General features: G+C 42.5%; 1 protein-coding gene across 8 annotated transcripts in view; it reads left to right on the forward strand.

The window, feature by feature from the left end:
* Nucleotides 1-22,454, forward strand: part of TRAPPC9 (trafficking protein particle complex 9) — a 1,198,476-nt gene that overhangs the window by 450,894 nt on the left and 725,128 nt on the right. For all 8 annotated transcript variants that reach the window (XM_033933661.1, XM_033933662.1, XM_033933667.1 and 5 more), the window contains one exon: nt 13,519-13,661. In XM_033933661.1, coding sequence (XP_033789552.1) covers nt 13,519-13,661 — 143 coding nt within the window. The remainder of the gene's footprint in view (nt 1-13,518; nt 13,662-22,454) is intronic.

Here is a 22,454-nt window from a genome sequence, read left to right on the forward strand (position 1 = left end):
TCTCTTGGATCTACTGAGGACCATCACTTGGCCAAATGGCACTCCAAAACATTCAGAGGATAGGCCTGACTGGGGTTGTGGGCTGCTTAAATGACATTGCTGCACTCCAGCAGCCAGCACAGCTGCTCCTGCTACTACAACAATTGCAGAAAGTGCTGGAATCCTACTCTCTGATGAGGCGTGTTGACGTTCCCCATCTCATCGGATGACCAGATAAACCCTGGTGTAAATCCTTGTGCCTAAATTAGACGCAGATCCATCTTATACTACAACAGCATACAGAAATTGCAGGAATACCCCCAATCTGCCCATGCCCCTCTCTTGTCCACGCCCCATTTTTGGAACCACACCTAAAATTGTGCATGTAAATTTTAATGAATGCTAGTTAGCACCAATAATTATTAGCAGCCAATTATTGGTGCTAATTGACTTGTTATTGATTTGCATGTGCAACTTGCTTATGCGGTGCTTAATAATAATAATAATAATAATAACAGTTTATATACCGCAATACCGTTAAGTTCTATGCGGTTTACAGAAGATTAGTGGGGTACAAGTTGAGTTGATGTACAAGTTGAGTTAACTTAAGGGATGTGGGAACAATGGGGAGAAAGGGCAAGAGAGGGGAAGGATTTGGAGATACTGCAGAGAACCAAAGAACAATGTCTCTTTCATAGTTAACATTCAGGCAGCAGTAGAATTCATTATGGTCTGGTTCTGGTATCTCATATGCATCCAAAATTTGGTCAGAAGGGTTTAGCCAACAAAGAGCAAAGATGACCAAGGTATTCAATATGGCAACGCTTTAGTCAGTAGCACACGTCTTGCAGCAAATTTCAAACAAACCCAACACAGTCCATGTTTCGGCAACTGCTTACGTCAAGGGTTCACAATCTACAAGCTCATATAAATATCAGTAATCAAAATGAAAGGTTTATCACCGCCACAGAGTCCCTTGATCAAGATGTCTCAGGAGAGGATGCCCTAAATAAGTGTTTCTCAATATGTGCTACACGTACCCTTGGGGGTATTCGGCCTAGTCGCCGCCAGGGATCCCTCCCTGCCTCCTGCCAGGGATCCCTGCCTGCCTCTCGCTGAAGCTGCCGGCGCCAGTGATGCCTCCCTGCCTTGCTGCCCGCTGCACCACCCCTACTCCTGAAGCCGACCCTGCCACCTCGCTGGAGCTGTCATGCTCCACCCCCACCCCCCCCAAAAGCAACTCCTCAGGGACGGGCCATGGCACGTGCAGAGAGCTGGCCCTCAAGCCTTCCCCCCGACGTCAATTTTGATGTCATAGAAAAGATTCCAGGCCAGCCAATTGCTGCCTGGTTGGCCCAGAACTTTCTTTCCGATATCAGAATTGACGTCGAGGGGGAAGAATTGTGAGTCGGTCACGTGCAGCGATTGGTTGGCCTGGAACCTTTCTTCCGACGTCAGAATTGACGGTGGAAAGGCTTGTGGGCCGGCCGCATGCAGCATGTGAGTCGCTGCATGCGCCATGCCCCGTCCCTGTGCCGAGTTGCTGCTAGGGGGGGAAGAGGGAGATGGAGCGTGTCAGCTCCGGCGAGGTGGCAGTGGTTACACACATCCATTACCAGTGATAATATGCATCCTTATCTGCTGCACAAATCCAGATCTAGCGGATTGATCATTAAATATGCAGCTACTGCCAACTTGTCAAAATTTGTGGTCTCCAAAACTTCCTGAATATTTGGAGGTGTTTGTCCCAAAACATTTTATTCATGTTTTACTATATAGGCTGGTTCAGAAGACATCAGCTCTTTAACGTGAAGATTTACTTTATATCATAATTTGTTGGAGACCTTCAAATTTCACAGTATGAATAAACAAAATTAGCAAGATGTTCTCTCTGTGTTCTCTCTCTCTCTCTCTCTCCAAATCAAAGCAAATCACCTTAAATAGTGTCCAGGGAGTTGAGAGACTCCACATTAGCATCAGTAAGTTTCCTTAAATTGCAATCCGCTTACAGCTGCATTCTAGTGTTAACTAAAAGAGCCTTTTTATTACAAGTCATTAAAAGTCATTAGCTGTCTCTCTGACAGATTGAGTAACAGTTTGCTCTTTCCATAATTATACATTGATTTCTCTGATGCATATTATGAGCTTAGATGATATATATTATGATAAGGATTTCCATCAGTGAACACAGAAGTGTGGTCATGTCGGGTGACATAACCTAGAATCAGGCATATGCAGAACTACGGAATTACTGCTTTTAAGCTCTCGTTGTACAGTTTTGTCAGTGTATAATAGTGATATACAGTACATGATGTACCACTGAAGCAGCATATGCCACTGTATAAATGACTTTTGGTCCTGTGGGAAGTCACATTAAAGTGATTATCTCAATAAATCAATTATAGTAACATCCATCAGGCCCTGCTGGTTGGGTGCCATGTGATGGCAGCCCGTGTTGCTTCTGATGCGTTTTTTGGACAAGTATTGCATTCTTAATATTTTCTCTTTTCCTATTTAATTAGCTTTTGATACTGAACAGAAGCAGGCAGCCCTTTATAGATAGTTAGGGCCTCTTTCGTGAAGCCGTGCGGCAAATGCACCAGAGCCCTTTAAATCCCTGTGGGCTTTGGCGCATTTACCATGCTGGCCCGTGCTATTAGGCTTGGTAAAAGAGGCCCTTATTGAGGTATGAGCTTTCAAGGGCCACAGTCCATTTGTCCAGTGCATGAAGGGGTACACATGAAGAGCCTGCAAAAAGGGAACCTACCATGTGTCAATCACTGGTATGCGCCGCGTCCAGAATCACCTCTATTTTTCAGACAGGCGCCTTAAATGTAGGCCAATTCTCAGTGATATTTATTAACGACCTGGAGGCAGGAACAAAATGTGAGGTTATTAAATTTGCGGATGACACCAAACTATACAGCAGAGTTGAAAACACGGAGGACTGCAAAAATCTCCAAAAAGATCTGACAGCGCTGGAAGAGTGGGCCAAAAAGTGGCAAATGAGCTTCAACATAGGGAAATGCAAGGTCATGCATGTAGGGAAAAAGAACCCGATGTTCACTTACAAAATGGGGGGATCACCACTAGGGGTGAGTAACCTTGAAAGAGACTGGGAGTGATGGTAGACACATCATTGAAGGCGTCGGCGCAGTGCGCCACAACCTCAAGGAAGGCAAACAAAATGTTGGGCATCATTAAGAAGGGTATCACGACCAGGACGAAGGAAGTCATCCTGCCACTGTATCGTGCAATGGTGCACCCGCACCTGGAGTACTGTGTCCAGTACTGGTCGCCGTACCTCAAGAAGGACATGGCGGTACTTGAGAGAGTCCAGAGAAGAGCAACTAAGCTAATAAAGGGTATGGAGGACCTCTCATATACTGACAGACTGAAAAAGCTGGGGCTTTTCTCCCTGGAAAAACGGAGACTTAGAGGAGACATGATAGAAACCTTCAAGATCATGAAGGGCATAGAAAGAGTAGACAGGACAGATTTTTCAAATTATGGGGAACCACAAGTACAAGGGGGAACTCAGAGAAATTGAAAGAGGAAAGTTTAGAACAAATGCCAGGAAGTTCTTTTTCACCCAGAGGGTGGTGGATACATGGAACGCGCTACCGGAGGATGTAATAAGCAGGAGCATGCTACAGGGCTTCAAAGAAGGTTTGGATAGGTACCTGGAAGACAAAGGGATCAAGGGATACAGATAGGAGTAGAGGTAGGTTATAGGGATAAGATTAGAGGATTAGAGGCAGTTATAAAATTAGTCAGGGACACTGTTCAGGCAATTAGGCCTGATGGGCCGCCACGGGAGTGGACTGCTGGGCAAGATGGACCTCTGGTGTGCCTCAGCGGAGGCAACTTCTTGTTCTTATGTTCTTAATATCATACGATTATTTTATCTTAGTGCCTATGGGATGTCAGATTGACCTCTCAAGCTTCAATCGTCCCAATTTGGCAAAGTCCTCATATTATTTCATCCAATAAATATTTATAAATAATTCATAGATAGCTTCAATAGTTTAGATAGCTTAAATAACTTAGCTTTTAGCAGTGTATTATTTCATTGTTCTAACCCTAATACAAATAGAACAATGAAATAATACACTGCAAATTATTTAAGTTATCTTATGAATTATCTAATATAATAAAGCCCTAAGCACGCATGCACACTCTCACCTGCGTGTTCCCGTTTTCCGTGCGCTGTAGGGCAACGCAAGTAGGAGTGCACATGTGCGAAAATCCCCCGAGGCTGCGATGGCTGTCGGCGGCTGCAGGCCGTAGCGGAAGATTACTATAACGAATGTAAAGGGCTAAAACATTAGTTTATAAATATTTTTTCAGATATATTAGTGAAAGGAGGAAGATAAAAAATGGAATTGCTAGGCTAAAAGATGCTGGGAACAAATATGTGGAGAGTGATGAGGAGAAAGCTAAACAAATACTTCTGTTCTGTGTTCACAGAAGAAAATCCTGGAGAAGGACCGAGATTGTCTGGCAAAGTTACACGAGAAAATGGAGTAGATTCTGCGCCGTTCACGGAGGAGGGTGTTTATGAACAACTTGAAAAACTGAAGGTGGACAAAGCGATGGGACCAGACGGGATCCATCCCAGGATACTAAGAGAGCTCAGAGAGGTTCTGGCGAGTCCTATTAAAGACTTGTTCAACAAATCTCTGGAGACGGGAGTGATTCCTGGGGATTGGAGGAGAGCGGATGTGGTCCCTATTCATAAAAGTGGTCACAGGGATGAAGCAGGAAACTACAGGCCGGTGAGCCTCACTTCAGTTGTTGGAAAAATAATGGAAGTGTTGCTGAAAGAAAGGATAGTGTACTTCCTTGAATCTAATGGGTTACAGGATCCGAGGCAACATGGCTTTACAAAAGGTAAATCGTGCCAAACGAACCCGATTGAATTTTTTGATTGAGTGACCAGAGAGCTGGATCGAGGACATATGCTAGATGTAATTTACTTGGATTTCAGCAAAGCCTTTGATACAGTTCCTCATAGGAGGATGTTGAACAAACTTGAAGGGCTGAAGTTAGGACCCAAAGTGGTGAACTGGGTCAGAAACTGGCTGTCGGACAGACGCCAGAGGGTGGTGGTTAATGGAAGTCGCTCGAAGGAAGGAAAGGTGACTAGTGGAGTCCCTCAGGGTTCGGTGCTGGGGCCAATCCTGTTCAATATGTATGTGAGTGACATTGCTGAAGGGTTAGAAGGAAAAGTGTGCCTTTTTGCAGATGATACCACGATTTGTAACAGAGTAGACACTGAAGAGGGAGTGGAAAATATGAAAAAGGATCTGCAAAAGTTAGAGGAATGGCCTAATGCCTGGCAACTAAAATTCAATGCAAAGAAATGCAGAGTAATGCATTTGGGGATTAATAATAGGAAGGAACCGTATATGCTGGGAGGAGAGAAGCTGATATGCACGGACGGGGAGAGGGACCTTGAGGTGATAGTGTCCGAAGATCTAAAGGTGAAAAAACAGTGTGACAAGGCAGTGGCTGCTGCCAGAAGGATGCTGGGCTGTATAAAGAGAGGTGTAGTCAGTAGAAGGAAGAAGGTGTTGATGCCCCTGTACAGGTCATTGGTGAGGCCCCACTTGGAGTATTGTGTTCAGTTTTGGAGACCGTATCTGGCGAAAGACGTAAGAAGACTTGAGGTGGTCCAGAGGAGGGCGACGAAAATGATAGGAGGCTTGCGCCAGAAGATGTATGAGGAGAGACTGGAAGCCCTGAATATGTATACCCTAGAGCAGCGATGGCGAACCTATGGCACGCGAAGGCCTTGCAGCTGGCACGCGGGAAGGTCCGCAATAGAGAGCTGCACGGGTCGCGGGGATCCCGTGGGGACGCCTCCGAGGGTCGCGGGGTTCCTGCGGGGCTGGATGTACTAAGTCGCGCGGCTTTTCTCTCTACCTGCTCTGCTTGCAGCACAGAGCTGAACGGAAGTCTTCCCGACGTCAGTGCTGACGTCGAGAAGACTTCCGTTCGGCTCTGTGCTGCAGGCAGGGTAGGGAAGGAGGAGTAGCCTCGCGGCTCGAGTGGCTACCAAGGGAGGGGGGGCGGTCCGCCCCGTCCCGTCCCGTGTGCAGCACAGCCGGCCAGGTCCCCTTACTTTTGTGGCGCTAACGCGACCGACCGACAACAGCCCTGGTCCGACAAACCTCCCTGCCCTTAACCGCGAATCTAAATTACCTTCTTACAGCAGCTGTAAGAAGGAAATTTAGATTCGCGGTTAAGGGCAGGGAGGTTTGTCAGACCGGGGCTGTTGGTCTGTCGGTTGGGGAAGTGCCACAAAAGTAAGGGGACCTGGCCGGCTGTGCTGCACCCGGGGCGGGAGATAAGGAGGGGGGGGGGGGAGAAGGACGCTGAAAGCACTGGGGAAGATAAAAGGGGTGGAGAAGGATGCTGAAAGGCCATGGGGAAGACGGGGTGGGGGGAAGGACACTGAAAGCATTTGTGGAAGACAGAAGGGGGAGAAGGACGCTGACAGGACATGGGGAAGACGGGGGGGGGGAGAAGGACGCTGAAAGCACATGGGGAAGACAAAGGGGTGGAGAAGGACGCTGAAAGGACATGGGGAAGACGGGGTGGGGGGGAAGGACACTGAAAGCATTTGTGGAAGACAGAAGGGGAGAAGGACACTGACAAGACATGGGGAAGCCGGGGGGGGGGGAGAAGGACGCTGAAAGCACATGGGGAAGACAAAGGGGTGGATAAGGGTGCTGAAAGGACATGGGGAAGATGGGGGGGGTGGAGAAGGACGCTGAAAGGCCATGGGGAAGACGGGGGGAGGGGGTGAAGAAGGACGCTGAAAGGCCATGGGGAAGACAGAGGGGGGAGAAGGACGCTGACAGGACATAGGGAAGATGGGGGGGGAGATGGTCGCTGAAAGGAAATGGGGAAGAGAGAGTGGGGAGAAGACGCTGGCAGGGAAGAAGACAGAGATGCCAGACTATGGGGGGAGCGGAGGGAAGAAGATGGGTGCCAGACCAATTTGGAAGGGGGGAGAGGCACAGTAACAGAGCAAATGGAAGACGCAGGAAGAGAGACAGTGGATGGAAGGAACTGAATGAGAACATGAGGAAAGCAGAAACCAGGCAACAAAGGTAGGAAAAGAATTCTATTTCTTTTTTTTCTTTTTTTTTTTGCTTCAGGATAAAGTAGTATATTAGTTGTGTTGATAAAAATTTATAAACAAAAGAGGCTCTGGTAGAAACCCGTTTACAAAGTGTGTATTCTTCCCAATTAATATTTCCAAATTAATAAAGTCTTTTTGCTTATTTGTAAATGGGTTTTTACCAGAGCCTTTAATTCAGTAGCATAATTAAATGAAATAACTATTTCTGAAGTTTATAGGGACGGGCGGGGACGGAGGGGATTCCTCACGGGGACGGGCGGGGATGGAGGACATTCCTCGCGGGGACGGGTAGGGACGGAGGGATTCCTCACGGGGACAGGTGGGATTCCTCACGGGGACGGGTGGGGACGGGTGAGACTTTGGCGGGGATGGGTGGGATTTCTGTCCCCGCGCAACTCTCTAGTCCGCAATTAAGATATGCGGCGCGGCGGAAGGCGAGTGTGCCGGTGTCTGCTTTGCAGCTCACCTGGCAACAGGGCCGGACTGGCCATTGGGAGGACCGGGCATTGTCCCTGTGGGCCGCGGCCCATCCTCCTGTGCTGGCTGCAGTCCTGTGAGTGGATGTTTAGCCTGCCTGTCTTCCCCTTAGTATCCTATGAGCCAGGCAGTGTGTGAGGGGGAAGTGGGGGGAGGAAGAGAAGCTACACACTGAGTCTGTCACAGGAACTCAGTGAGGCTGTAGTGTGACTCCACATGTGACATCTGTAATCAGGAACAGTTCCTAGTGCTCCCATGCTATGGGATATGGGGGGATGTTAATGTGTCTAATAATGTGCTACTCTGTAAAAACCTCTGTATCTTCCATGGGGGACATGCTAAATTCGAGGAAACAAAAAAAGCTGCTTATGATGATTGCATAGAGAAGTTCAGTAAGCTGAGAGGAGGGCTGGGCTCTCTGTGAACAACCAACACACTAATCCTCTGCGCTATACCTTATGGAAAACTCAATATAGCAAAAAACAGTAAAGTGTATATGTGGCCCTTCACAGTGCTTTTGTAAACATCATAATAAAATAACAAAGGCTCCAATAATGAAAAATAAAAGTCCTTTTCCCATACACTCAGGTTGCACAAGTCCGGTTTTCACCCGGACAGTATATTTTTTGACCAAAACGGATGTCTACAATTAGTAAAATTCCCCAATCACATATTTTTTTATGGGGACGGATTTGTATACAGCACTTCATTAGATTTTTTTTTATTATACAAATTTTATCTTTTTGTAGACTTGAAGTCTTGAACAAAGAAAATGAGTACAGCAAAAAAAGCAAAAACAGACAGTGGAAGACCATTCCAAGAGGCCTGGACAGAGACATATGGAGTGGGAAAGCATTGTGTATTATGTGTAATGAAAGTGTTGTGTCTCGCACATCAAGTGTCAAACGTCACTTTGAGACCAACTATAACAGTGTTGCTGAACTTGGTTTAGCTCAAAGAAAAGAATTCCTTGAAGGAAAATTAAAGAAATATCACTCCCAGTCTCTTAGTTTTAGCAACTATCTTTCAAAAACTAATCATCTTACAGTTGCCAGCTTAAAAATTTCACTGTGCATGGCAAAACATGGTAAGCCCCTCTCTGATGGAGATTTTATCAAAAAGGCAATTTTGGCTGAGAGTAATTCACTCTTCCATGATTTCCAAAACAAGGATAAAATTGTGCAGCGCATCTCTGAGATGCTGCTAAGCAGAAATACTGCAAAAGATAGGGTTTTGCGAATGGCTGCTGATGTTAGTCAACAGCTTACTTGCGACTTACAAAAAGCACCCTTCTACTCCATGTGCTTGGATGAAAGTACAGATATTACTAACCATGCAAGACTAGCGCTCATTTTGCGTTATGCTACTGGTGACATCATGAGAGAAGAGCTGGTAAAACTGCTGTCTTTGCCTGGAAGAACACAAGGGATAGATATCCACAATGCTGTGATGGAGGCTTTTTCATCACTAGACATAAGTCCAGAAAAAGTGGTTTCAATTACTAGCGATGGAGCACCTAGCATGGTGGGGACAACATCAGGATTCATTCATTTCTTTGCTAAGGAAGCAAAACATCCACTGATTCAATTTCACTGCATAATACATCAAGAGGCTCTCTGCGCCAAATAAAGCAGCAAAAAACTTGACGATGTCCTCAAAGATGTAACAAAAATGGTGAACTTCATCATGGTGCGTGCTCTTAATTTTCGACAATTTCAAGCCCTTCTTGATGAGGTTCAGGCACAATATAACACTTTACTGATGTACAATAATGTCCGGTGGCTGAGCAGAGGACGAGTGTTAAGAGAGATTTGTGGCCTGCTTGGAAGAAGTTAGGCTATTTATGAACGATAAGGGGGAAGACTATCCTCAACTCACCAACATGGCCTGGCTTACCAACCTCATGTTCTTTACAGATTTTACTAACCACTTTAATGTACTAAACAAAAAATTACAAGGCATGGGAAAAACAGCAGAAAGCATGTTTAGTGACATCAAAGCTTTTGAGAGAAAATTGCATGTTTTTGAAAAAGACCTTGAGAGTGGACAGCTAAAATATTTTCCCAACCTAAAAATACATTTGGATAATTCTACAACATTTGTGGACAGTCATAAAAAACACCAGGAAATCCACAAAGCATATTCCACCATTGTAGCCGAAGCAAAGGAGAATTTTAGTAAAAGATTTTCTCAGTTCCGTAAGATGGAGATAACCCTTTCATTTATAACTTCCCCAGAAAAGTCCACATTTGAAGATCTTGATCTTTCCTGCTTACAGTGGTTGGATATTCAAAATTTGGAAATGGAGCTACTGGAATTTCAAGAAAGCTCTATCTGGAAAAGTAAATTCAATGACCAGCATGCGGCTCTTGAACGTATTGAGTGTGAAAGGGTGACAAATGAAATCACTGCTAGCAGTTCTGAAAATGAAATCCTAAAAGCGTGGAATTCTCTGCCAGACAATTTTAAGTCCATGAAAGCACTTGGGATTGCTCTTCTTACTTTGTTTGGGTCACCCTATGCTTGAGAGCAGCTATTTTCGGCTTTGAATCATATAAAATCTGATGTTAGAAACAGATTAACGGATGACATGAGTGCTGCATGTGTTGCTCTGAAATTAACGCACTATGAGCCAAGGATTGACAAGTTATCAGCATGCATGCAACAACAACAAAAATCACATTAATTTTTTTCAGAGCATGCCCAGTGCATATGTTTACATGAAGCAGTGTTTTCAGTTTGCAGTTAAGACACTTTCTAAGTTATTTAAATATTATTTAAAGATGTTATTTATAAAAGGACTTTACATGGCCCTGTTGTATTCCAATCTGGAATTTCCAATAAAAACGGTTGGTTTAATTGAAAGCTCTTTTGTTTTCTTTATATCATATTAGAAATGTAATGATTTAACTATTTTCTAATTTGATTGTAAATTTTACAAAAAAACCATGTATAGACTCTTTGGGAATACACACCGAGTCTTGACACAGTTAACAGTTTTAAGAAGTTTATCTTTTTTTTTACTCAGGATACATTTGACATGTTATGTGAATAATACATTTAAAATATATTGTGTAACTGAATCAAATTCTTCCTAAATTCATTAAATTGAATGAAATCATTAAAACATTATAAATTGCCAATAAATTGAAATGAAAACCAAAGGATTGTGAATCAAATTGATTCTCTGACAATACAAAGATTCCAACCTTTAAAAATGATGTTACATAGTTCAGGCAACTTTATAAAGAGTTTTTAGATACTAAAATTTTGTTATTAAGGTTTAATTGGTGTGCTGGCACTTTGAGAAATTCTTTGATTTTGTGCGGCAGTTTGGGCACTCGGGCTCAAAAAGGTTAGCCATCACTGCCCTAGAGGAAAGGAGAGACAGGGGAGATATGATTCAGACGTTCAAATACTTGAAGGGTATTAATGTAGAACAAAATCTTTTCCAGAGAAAGGAAAATGGTAAAACCAGAGGACATAATTTGAGGTTGAGGGGTGGTAGATTCAGGGGCAATGTTAGGAAATTCTACTTTACGGAGAGGGTAGTGAATGCCTGGAATGCGCTCCCGAGAGAGGTGGTGGAGAGTAAAACTGTGACTGAGTTCAAAGAAGCGTGGGATGAACACAGAAGATTTAGAATCAGAAAATAACATTAAATATTGAACTAGGCCAGTTACTGGGCAGACTTGCACGGTCTGTGTCTGTGTATGGCCGTTTGGTGGAGGATGGGCAGGGGAGGGCTTCAATGGCTGGGAGGGTGTAGATGGGCTGGAGTAAGTCTTAACAGAGATTTTGGCAGTTGGAACCCTAGCACAGTACCGGGTAAAGCTTTGGATTCTTGCCCAGAAATAGCTAAGAAGAAAAATTACAAAAAAAAAAAAAAAAATTTAAATTGAATCAGGTTGGGCAGACTGGATGGACCATTCGGGTCTTTATCTGCCGTCATCTACTATGTTACTATGTTACTATATTTATTGGATGAAATAATATGAGGACTTTGCCAAATTGGGACAAATGAAGCTCGAGAGGTCAATCTGACATCCAAATAATGCAAATAATCCAAATAATGCAAAATGCTGCGGTCAGACTTATCTTCGGACTGAAGAAATTCGACCACGTGACACCCTACTATCGGCAGCTGCACTGGCTACCAATGGAAGCCCGAGTAAGGTTTAAATTTGCCTGCCTCTGCTTCAAAGTACTATATGGCCTGACCCCCAAGTACATAACGGACCTTTTCGCATTTTCTAATAACAGACTCAAGAGAAACACACCCCCAAAACTCATTTCCCCTCCAGTTAGAGGCTGCAAAATGAAAAAAACACCACGAACACCTTCTCTCTCACCAAGCAGTCCTATGGGGCAAAGACCTAGACCAACTGCTTTCGCCCACTACATATGGGGAATTCAGGAAACGCCTAAAAACATACCTGTTCCAGAAATACCTAAACAATTGACCCGCTCTCCCTCTCCCTCCCCCCTCCCTATTCCACCTGAACTTACAGCACTGTTATAAATATTATCTGTTATCTTCATCTTATCGTAACTTTACGTTGCTATTTATCCCCAACAGGTCCTGTCGGATATTACCTACTAAAATGTACATATTACATTTTCGCTCAGCAAATTGTATTTCTATACTATTGCCTCCTGAGGTCTCTGATCTCTATATTTCCTCTGAATATCTACTTATTGTATTTCGCTGAATGTCCAGCACTCTTGATTGTAAACTGCCTAGAAGTCGCAAGATTGTGGCGGTATAGAAGAATAAAGTTATTTATTATTATTATATTATTATTATTATATATTATTATTATAAGTTAAAATAATCGTATGATATTGTAACATCACTGAGAAATTGAATTGATTTACATGGATTTAATATGATTATCAAGTGTTTGAAGAGGATAGCTTAAATGTAGGCCAGCATTTTACAGGCCTGCCTTTAAGGTGTCTGATTTGCGTCTACAGGAACGCCTAAGCACTCCTACAGACGCCTAAGGCCACGTCTGGTGTAAGCCACGCCTACGTCAGTCTTATGCATCCTTAAGCATGCCTAGATGCCTTCATAGGCATGAGTCAGACACTTACATTGTAGGCATCCCTTGCCGCACTAATTAAAAAAAAAAAATTTATTATAGTTTGAACTTTTAAACAGGCATTAAATTATTTGCTTAGGAAATACAGAGAGGTTAATTATATTTAGAAAATCATTATCTTCAAATAAAAAATATATTCTCTTCGTTAGACCACAATCTGCTGAGAATTTTTAGATTGGCAGGCTAGAATTCTTATGAAATAAAATCAGAATTCAAAGTATGTTCATAGTGGAGGATGTAGGAGAGTCTATGGGCTCCTTTTAGCAAGCCGTACTAGCGGTATAACATGCGTAATAGCGCGTTAAACCGCCGGCCATGCTAGCCGCTACCGCCTCCTCTTGAGCAGGCGATAGTTTTTAGCCAGCACGGGGGTAGCGCGTTAACCTCGCTAGCACGGCTTGATAAAAGGAGCCCTATGAATATATGTTGTATTGTTATTATTTATTTTGTCTGTTGTTTTGTAAACGGTATATAAATTTTTAAAATCATAAAGAATCGGTTTTCCTAGGGATTGGCTTTAAGATGGTTTTTGATAGCATCTCACACTCTTGGACAATATATTGCCTTGAAATAAATATAGAACCCTGGGCTGATCGTATACATCAAAGTCTTTAAAAAAGAAGCATTCTGCTTGATTGGATTTCTGTACCCAAGCGTATAACTCTGTTGTTGAACAAAATGAAATCTGTAATTTCTGATTAAGATTTCATTTATACTGTATATTTAATTATACTTTGTGCTAAAACGATTTCTAAGCCTTCTCTGCAACTGAATCAATTATATGTTTATTTTTCCCCCCCCCAGATACTGGAAGCCATCTTAAGCTTCAAATATTCAGGGGGACCAGGTCATTCTGAAGGCTACTACAGAAACCTCTCACTGGGTCTCCATGTGGAAGTGGAACCTTCGGTGTTTTTTACACGGGTTAGCACTCTCCCTGCAACAAGGTAAAAGCACTCTCCATTTGGTCAACTGATTTTCTTCATATTGTTACTGCTTCTGGAAACCATTGATCTGAGAGTTTAGCAAGGTGCCTGACAAAGGCAACACGGCAGAACATAGAACATAGAAAACATAGAAAGATGACGGCAGAAAAGGGCTATAGCCCATCAAGTCTGCCCACTCTACTGACCCACCCCATTAAGTCTGAATACTAATGACCTAGTTCCTTAACTCGACCCTCGTAGGGATCCCACTAGGACATCCCATTTATTCTTAAAGTCAAGCACGCTGGTGGCCTTGATCACCTGCTCTGGAAGCTTGTTCCAGTGATCTACAACCCTTTCTGTGAAGAAATACTTCCTTACGTCACTGTCGAATTTCCCTCCTCTGAGTTTGAGCGGATGCCCCCATGTGACCGAGGGTCCTTTGAGAAAGAAGATGTCTTCTTCCACCTCGACACGTCCCGTAATGTATTTAAATGTCTCAATCATGTCCCCCCTCTCCTTGCGTTCCTTAGAGTGTAGAGCTGCAATTTGTTTAGTCTTTCTTCGTACGAGAGACTCTTGAGCCCCGAGATCATCCTAGTAGCCATCCGCTGAAAACTATTGACAGATGAAATAAAACAGGAGGGAGGAAGATGTATTGAGGTAACAGTATATGTTAATATGTGGCAAATCTTTATAAGCTAAGTCTAGTTTTGGAACTTAAAATGTTCATTTTCAATACTGTTACAAACTGTTCTAAGGTTTGACATGCTAACAAGTTTAGTGAAACTGTAAGTGGTCAAGTCTAATAGAAAATCAAAGCAATCATTAGCCTCATGCATACAAAAGTGTTCTTTTTTTTTTTTTTTTCTCTCTTTGCAAATACGGGGTGCTGATAAGTCCTTGGCTTTGTAAAGAAAACAACAAGTTAAATGCTTGAGTACTTGAATAAATTCATGGAAACCGTTCTGAGCTCCCCTGGGAAGAACGGTATAGAAAACGAAATAAATAAATATTTCGTTTACATATTCACTACTAAGCTCCATATACTTATGACTTCATTGTTCTAACTTCTTTCACCCGTCCAAGAAAAATTCTTTTGGTTGTACTGCAAGCCATGCATCCTCAGCTAATGTGGCATCTTCAGGGCTCGAAAACTCTTCCCTTGAGGTGATTCTTGAAGTTAGGAATGAGGTAAGTGATCCAAAGGGGCCAAATCAGGGGAACAGACTGGATGTTTCACAAAGAGGTACATGAATGGCACAGGTATAGCAGAGCAGCAAAGAGAAACCCAAAGGGAAGCCAGCCCCACCCAGCAAGCGGAAACGAGGAAAGAGCTGGTACAGGAAGTAGAAGAACGTCACCCGAACCACCAGTAATACATAGAGGCCGAGGGCCCCAAATGCCCCCAGATGGAGAGGCTAGACAAAAAGGTCATCCAGCCGACCCCTCTTACATTTTCAATGTTATGTAGGTCTAACCGGAACAGCTCCCCAAGAGGGGATAGGCCAGACACACCACACAACACCAACCATCCATACAAACAGACACACCCCAAACACATAGCCCAGTCAGAGTCCCCAGAACTTCAAAGTGAAGATATGACAATTTTTGCAGAGTAATAGCCACCTTGTAAGAAGCGGCATTGTCTTCAAGAAACAAAATTCCTTTCGATAGCTTGCCTTGACATTTGGAGACCAATTGCTGATTCAGTTTGTCAAAAAGTGCAAAGTAGTACTTTGGCGTAATGGTTGCATTCTTTTCTAGGTTATGTATATGCAAAATTCCATCTTTGTCCCCAAAGACAGATGCCAGCACCTTGCTTGTTGACTTCTGTGTCTTGAACTTCTTGGGACATGGGGAACCACTGTGTCTCCATTCTTTGGATTGTTCTTTTGTCTGTGTGTGTGCCACCATTCCCCTAACTGCATCTATGACTTCCTGTTTGTCTATCTTGTCTGTTTAGATTGTAAGCTCCTTCGTGCAGGGATTGTCTCCTTTGTGACTCATAAGAACATAAGAACTGCCATCTCCGGATCAGACCTTCGGTCCATCAAATCCGGCGATCCGCACACGCGGAGGCCCTGCCAGGTGTACACCTGGCGTAATTTATAGTCCACTATAGTAGAGTCCCCCAATGGGAAAAAAACCACTAATATATATATTCTCTAAATATTCCCATATACTTAGGAGAAAGTATAAAACACCAGTAATTCAACTATACTTAGGAAGAGACCTCAGTAACGGAGCCCACGCACAGTCGTTTTTCATAGACCGAGATTTCAACGTGGTTGTATGCTCCTTTGCTCCAATCATCGGTCTCCTTCCCACGTGTATTCTATCCTATATTCTAACTATCTTATAAATGTTTTTAAAGAGAGTATAGCTATTTATTATTAATATTTGTTTTTTAATCCTTTTTTTCATTAGTGAAACATCCTAATAATTTTTACTTTAAAAATGATCATAATTCATCTAATATAATAAGTCAGGTGTCTATACTCACTCATTAGAGACCAAACTGACATCATTCATACACTTCTAATTTCAAATTGTTATTAAACATTCAGTGTTAGTTTATAATATTATTGAAAAAAGTACTTAGCTTTCATTTTTTAACTTTTAGTTTTCATTTTTTAGCAGCGCTCGTATATCATGTGATACCAACGTGGCCAGCGTTTCGTAGACTTAAATGTTTGTCTACTGCTTCAGGGCTGTTTCTCACGTATAACAAGCTACTACAACAGAAAGAAATTTTTAAAATTAGAATTAGTTTTTAAAACAAAAGTCAGCCCTTACAAACTTTAAAGGCTAACAGTTCTTACTTACTTGTTTAACACACACTATCAGTCATCTCAATCATACTCGAAATGGCGACAGCTTCTATTTAACACGGTAACGTGATGACGTCAGGCCAAAGAATCACTGACGTCACAACGTAACCGATAGCTGTAGAGAACCTATTATCATTACCCGTTACTTCATTAATAGTATTCAATAAAAATTTCTTTCTGTTGTAGTAGCTTGTTATACGTGAGAAACAGCCCTGAAGCAGTAGACAAACATTTAAGTCTACGAAACGCTGGCCACGTTGGTATCACATGATATACGAGCGCTGCTAAAAAATGAAAACTAAAAGTTAAAAAATGAAAGCTAAGTACTTTTTTCAATAATATTATAAACTAACACTGAATGTTTAATAACAATTTGAAATTAGAAGTGTATGAATGATGTCAGTTTGGTCTCTAATGAGTGAGTATAGACACCTGACTTATTATATTAGATGAATTATGATCATTTTTAAACTAAAAATTATTAGGATGTTTCACTAATGAAAAAAAGGATTAAAAAACAAATATTAATAATAAATAGCTATACTCTCTTTAAAAACATTTATAAGATAGTTAGAATATAGGATAGAATACACGTGGGAAGGAGACCGATGATTGGAGCAAAGGAGCATACAACCACGTTGAAATCTCGGTCTATGAAAAACGACTGTGCGTGGGCTCCGTTACTGAGGTCTCTTCCTAAGTATAGTTGAATTACTGGTGTTTTATACTTTCTCCTAAGTATATGGGAATATTTAGAGAATATATATATTAGTAATTTATAGTCCACCATATCTTTATATGCCTCTCTTAAGGAGATATGCATCTAGTTTGCTCTTGAAGCCTAGGACGGTCGATTCCGCAATAATCTCCTCTGGGAGGGCATTCCAGGCGTCAACCACTCTCTGAGTGAAGCAGAACCTCCTGAAATTAGTCCTGAACCTGTCCCCCCTTAGCTTCATTACATGTCCTCTAGTCCGTGTCAAATTGGACAATGTAAATAATCTTCTCTGCTCTATTTTGTCGATTCCTTTCAGTATTTTGAAGGTCTCGATCATATCCCCACGCAGTCTCCTTTTCTCTAGGGAGAACAATCCTAGTGTTATAAGTCTATCCTCGTATTCCAGTTTCTCCATACCCTTCACCAGTTTTGTTGCTCGTCTCTGCACCCTCTCCAGCAGTTTTATATCCTTCTTTAGGTAGGGAGACCAATGTTGGACGCAGTATTCCAAGTGTGGTCTGACCATTGCCCTATAAAGCGGCATTATAACTTTCTCCGATCTACTCGAGATTCCTTTCTTTATCATGCCCAACATTCTATTTGCCTTCTTTGCCGCTGCCACGCATTGTGCCGACGGCTTCAGGGTCCTATCTATCAGTACACCCAGGTCCTTTTCTTGTTCACTCTTCCCCAGAGTTGCACCTGACATTGTATACTCGTATTCCTTATTCTTATTGCCTAAATGCATTACCTTGCATTTCTCCACATTGAACTTCATCTGCCATTTCTCCGCCCATGTTTCTAACCGACACAAGTCGCTCTGGAGTTCCTCTCTATCCTCCTGCGATCTGATTGCCCGGCATAGTTTTGTATCGTCTGCAAACTTGATGATCTCACTGGATGTTCCTTCTTCCAGGTCATTGATATAAATATTAAAAAGGATCGGCCCAAGTACCGAACCCTGGGGTACACCACTAGTCACTTTCTCCCAGTGCAGCGCTGCTTACGTCTGGTAGCAGTATAGAAATAATTAACAGTAGTAGTAATAGTTTTGTGGGCATGAGGCCTGGGGGAATATATTGTTAGGATAATAAACTGATTAAGATGAAATTCCAACACTACCTTTGTAAGCCACGTTGACCTATTGCGTTAGCAGGATATCAAGAGTTAGCGAACCACTCTGTTGTAATACGTGCGTAAGGTGGATCATTTACTAGAACCTGGAGATAATCCTGAGAGCTAAAGTGACTGACTAGTCATAATTCCTTTCATGTCAGGTACTTCAGATGACAGGCAGCTAATTGATATTGAATGGATAAGGTAATTAACCTGATAGACTTTATTTTGTTGCATGCTGGGAATTTTAGGTGGAAAAGATTTCTAGTGAAATATCTGTTGGAGGAACGCTGGAGTAGGCTGGAGGCATTCCCTCTTAGGATCTTACAGGCAGTGATGCCTAATTAAAACTTGATCCATGCGGTTATGGGCAGCCAACGTAGTTTCATATAGTAAGGCTGTAGGTGTTCCGATTTCCATAATCTATATATGAGTCTTACCACTGCATTTTGTGCCAGTTGAAGATGTGATAGCAACGTTTTAGAGCAGAGAACTAGGGTTACATTACAGTCTTCTAGTCAAGATAAGATTAGGAATTGCACTAAGATTCAGAAAGCGTTTTGAAGTATTTTCTGATGGATCTTAGTTTTCTCATCACAAGGAAAGATTGCTTTATTAGTGATTGTATGTGGCTTTTCATGGATAGGTGATTATCAATTTCTACTCCTAAGATTCGGGAGTTCTAATGGAAAGTTTGCATTCTCTACTGTAATTCTCAGAGTGTAATGTGTGCCAAAGGAATTTGGTTTTGTTCTTATTTAATTTGAGGCTGTGGGTTAAGGACTAGTTTTCTGTGATGTGGACACATTTCTTGACTCTGGTGAAATGTTCTGTCTAAATTAGATTGTAAGCTCTTCGGAGCAGGGACTGTCTATTGTAGATTAAAATGTACAGCGCTGCATAAGCCTTTCAGCGCTATAGAAATAATAAATAGTAGTAGTAGTAGGGTATTGACTAATGCAGCCTTTACAGGTAGTATGATCGTTATGTCTGCATAGGTGAAATGTTTTATTCATTCAAGATCTAGGTTGCCTCCCAAGGATTGCATTAAGAGGTTGAATACTGACAGTGAGAGTGGGAATCCTTGGGCTACCTCGCTGGTAGGGTACCAGTTATCAGACTGTTCACCATCCTTACGTACAGTATAGTGCCGAGTGGTTAGGAAACTTGGAACCAGGAGAGGACCAGGCTGCTAAATCCAAAATCACTGAAGATCTCGGACATTTGATCAAAGTCTACTAGGTCAAATGTGCTGCTTAGGTCAAATTGGATTATGATTGTGCTGTGACCCTTGCATACCATATATACTTGAATATAAACTGAGGTAACCTTCCCCCCCCAAAAAAAAAAAGGAGGAAGAAAGGTTGATTTGAATATAAACCGATGGTTTATATTCAAGTACTGGTACAGGGCAGAAGTGACCCTTTCCCCCTTCCCTGGTGTCCTGTCTGCTGGCTCTGCAGCCCAACAGCCAGCCAATCTTCCCGTGGGCCTGAAGTACTGCCCTGGTGGTCCAGTGGTACAGACAGTCAGTCTGCTCACCTTCCCGGACCCACAGTGAGCTTCCAGTACTGCCCTGGTGGTCCAGTGGAGCGGGGAACTGGAGCTGCACTCAGTCCCTCCCTCCCAGCAACTTTGTGCAACTAGCCTGTCCGTCCTCTCCACTTCCGGTCCCCTGCTGGTCTACCTTAGGTCCCCGGTGGTCCAGCAGTGAGGCAGAGCAGGAGCGATCCCTTTACGCTCCTGCCCAGCAGTCTCTGTAGTGAAAAAATGACTGCTGCAAGATCCTGTATAACAAACTTTTTGAGATTCGCAGTCACGTGAACTTTGCCCGGGATCTCTCAGCAATCATTTTCCCCTATGGACACTACCGGGTAGAAGCGTAAAGGGACCAATACTGCCCTGCCTCACCGGCAGAAGTGATCCCTTTATGCTCCTTCCTGACAGTCTCCACTGGACCACAGGGGACCTAAGGTAGACTTGTAGGGAAACTGGAAGGGGAGGGGTAGGCTAGTTGCACAAAGTTACCGGGAGGGAGGGATTGATGGCCGCTTCAGCTCCCCACACCACTGGACCACCAGGACACTACTGAAGGCCTGCAGTGGGTACGGGATGGGGTTAGCTTGACTATAAACCAAGACCCCCATTTTTGGGCCAAAAATCTCAGTTTATATTCAAGTATATATGGTAGTAGTTCTTTGCCATATGTTACTAGCCCTGCGACCACCATTTCAGTGCTGTGATTTTTTCTGAATCTTGATTGTGAAGGGTGGAGGTTATTGAAGCATTGTAAATAGCATTCGAGTTGTTCTGTAACATCTCTCCATCATTTTGATGACTAGAGGGGTGGAAGCTACTGGCTGATATAATTGGCCAAATAATTGGGACTTAGTTTTGGGCTCTTAGGAATGGGAGTTAAGATAATTCCTCCTCCTGATTTGGTAGAAAAGCCAGTTTTTAGGTGATAGATGAGCCATTGGGTTATTTTTCCTATGGTGGTTGGGGTGGCTGCTATGATCAAGTAAGGTGGACAGGTGTCGAAGCTGCAGTATGCTTTGGAGTGTTTTAGGAAAAGCCATTTTGTGTCTTTGAATGTAATTTTTTCAAAATCATTCCAAGATCTGTCTACTGGTATTTCCTTTGGTGGTTTTGTTGTAATGGGTCTAGTTGGATTGTGTTTATGCCAGTAGCGCTTGGCTTGACAGCAAGCTTTTTTTAGGGACATAAGCGCTGAGTCGAACCGTTTCTCTGATGATCTTTGGATTCTTTTGCTGCATTTGAGGGGGTAGTTGTTTAGGATTTGTTCATTCTGAAAGATGCCCACTGGCTTCCTGTGGCCCACCGAATTACATATAAAATTATTCTCTTGACCTTTAAAATAAAATCCTCTCATTTGCCTTCATTTCTACATAAACTTCTCATCCCCCAATGTTCATCTCGTACTCTGAGATCCACAAATCAAAATCTTCTTCTGATTCCCTCTATTAAAAATTTTTATTACACACGGAAAATAAATTTCTCTGTCACTGCTCCAACACTATGGAATTCTTTACCACAACCTCTTCGTGACGAACAACAACTGGATAAATTTAAGATAGGCCTAAAGACTTTTCTATTCCGTGATGCATTTATTTCAGTTTAGTATCTATTTCTCAGTTATTTTTAATTATTTAACTTCAAAAAAATTATTTCAAAGACTTTTCCCCACCCAAATGTTTTTTTCCCATCCCCTCTTTCTCCCTTTTCTCTCAACATTGTAACTTTACCCTACCATCAACCTCTTCCCTCACAATCAAGTTTGTCTAGTCTATGTTTTAATATACACTGTCTGTCCTCTAAATATTGAATATATTAACTCCTCTTCCTTTTTTATATTTTTATTGTAATGTACACCGGCCAGATATTTATTTGTGGGTCGGCATATTAAAACCTAATAAACTTGAAACTTGAAACTTCATTGATGATTTTCCAGTAGTCCAGGAAGTTTTGAATGGGGAGGGATAATAATGAGTTATCTATTTCATTCCAGTATGATTCAGGGTCTATATAATGGGCTGCTTAGGGGGTCAGTTTGGCTACTGATATCTCTTTCCAGAATATAGTGCCTTTCAGGAGTAGGTGGTCTGACCAAGGTACTTTGGATAGGAAGTCAAATTCTAGATATCTTGTACTTTTTATTGAAGTGGAGGAGTCGAGTAGATCTAACTGATGGCCCTTTTCGTGTGTGGGTTGTTGAAATAAGGGTTTGAGGACTAGCTCATGTAAGAGGTCGAGGAATTTCAGGTTTTTGAGAGTTGGAGGTTGACACTAGGTAGAGGTTGAGGTCTCCTATGATGAAAGTGGAGTTATATTGAACTGTGGTTCAGCTTCTAACCACTTTCCAGGAGGGATGTAGAATAGTATGCAGCAGATGGGGCGTTGAGAAGAGTCACTGTTTATTTCTACTATTAGTAGTTCTAGTGAGGTTAGAGTTACAGATTCCATGATTTTGATGTGAAAAGATGATTTGTGCAGTATTGCCAGACCACCGCCCCTGTGATCAGTTCTCGAAAGGGAGGTGATTTTGTAGTCTAATGGGCAGAGCAGTTGTAATCTGTGGTCATCTTGCATTGGTATCCATGTTTTGGTTATGAATATAAAGCCAGG

Source organism: Geotrypetes seraphini, chromosome 2 (genome assembly GCF_902459505.1).
Source record: "Geotrypetes seraphini chromosome 2, aGeoSer1.1, whole genome shotgun sequence".
Lineage (NCBI taxonomy): Eukaryota > Metazoa > Chordata > Amphibia > Gymnophiona > Dermophiidae > Geotrypetes > Geotrypetes seraphini.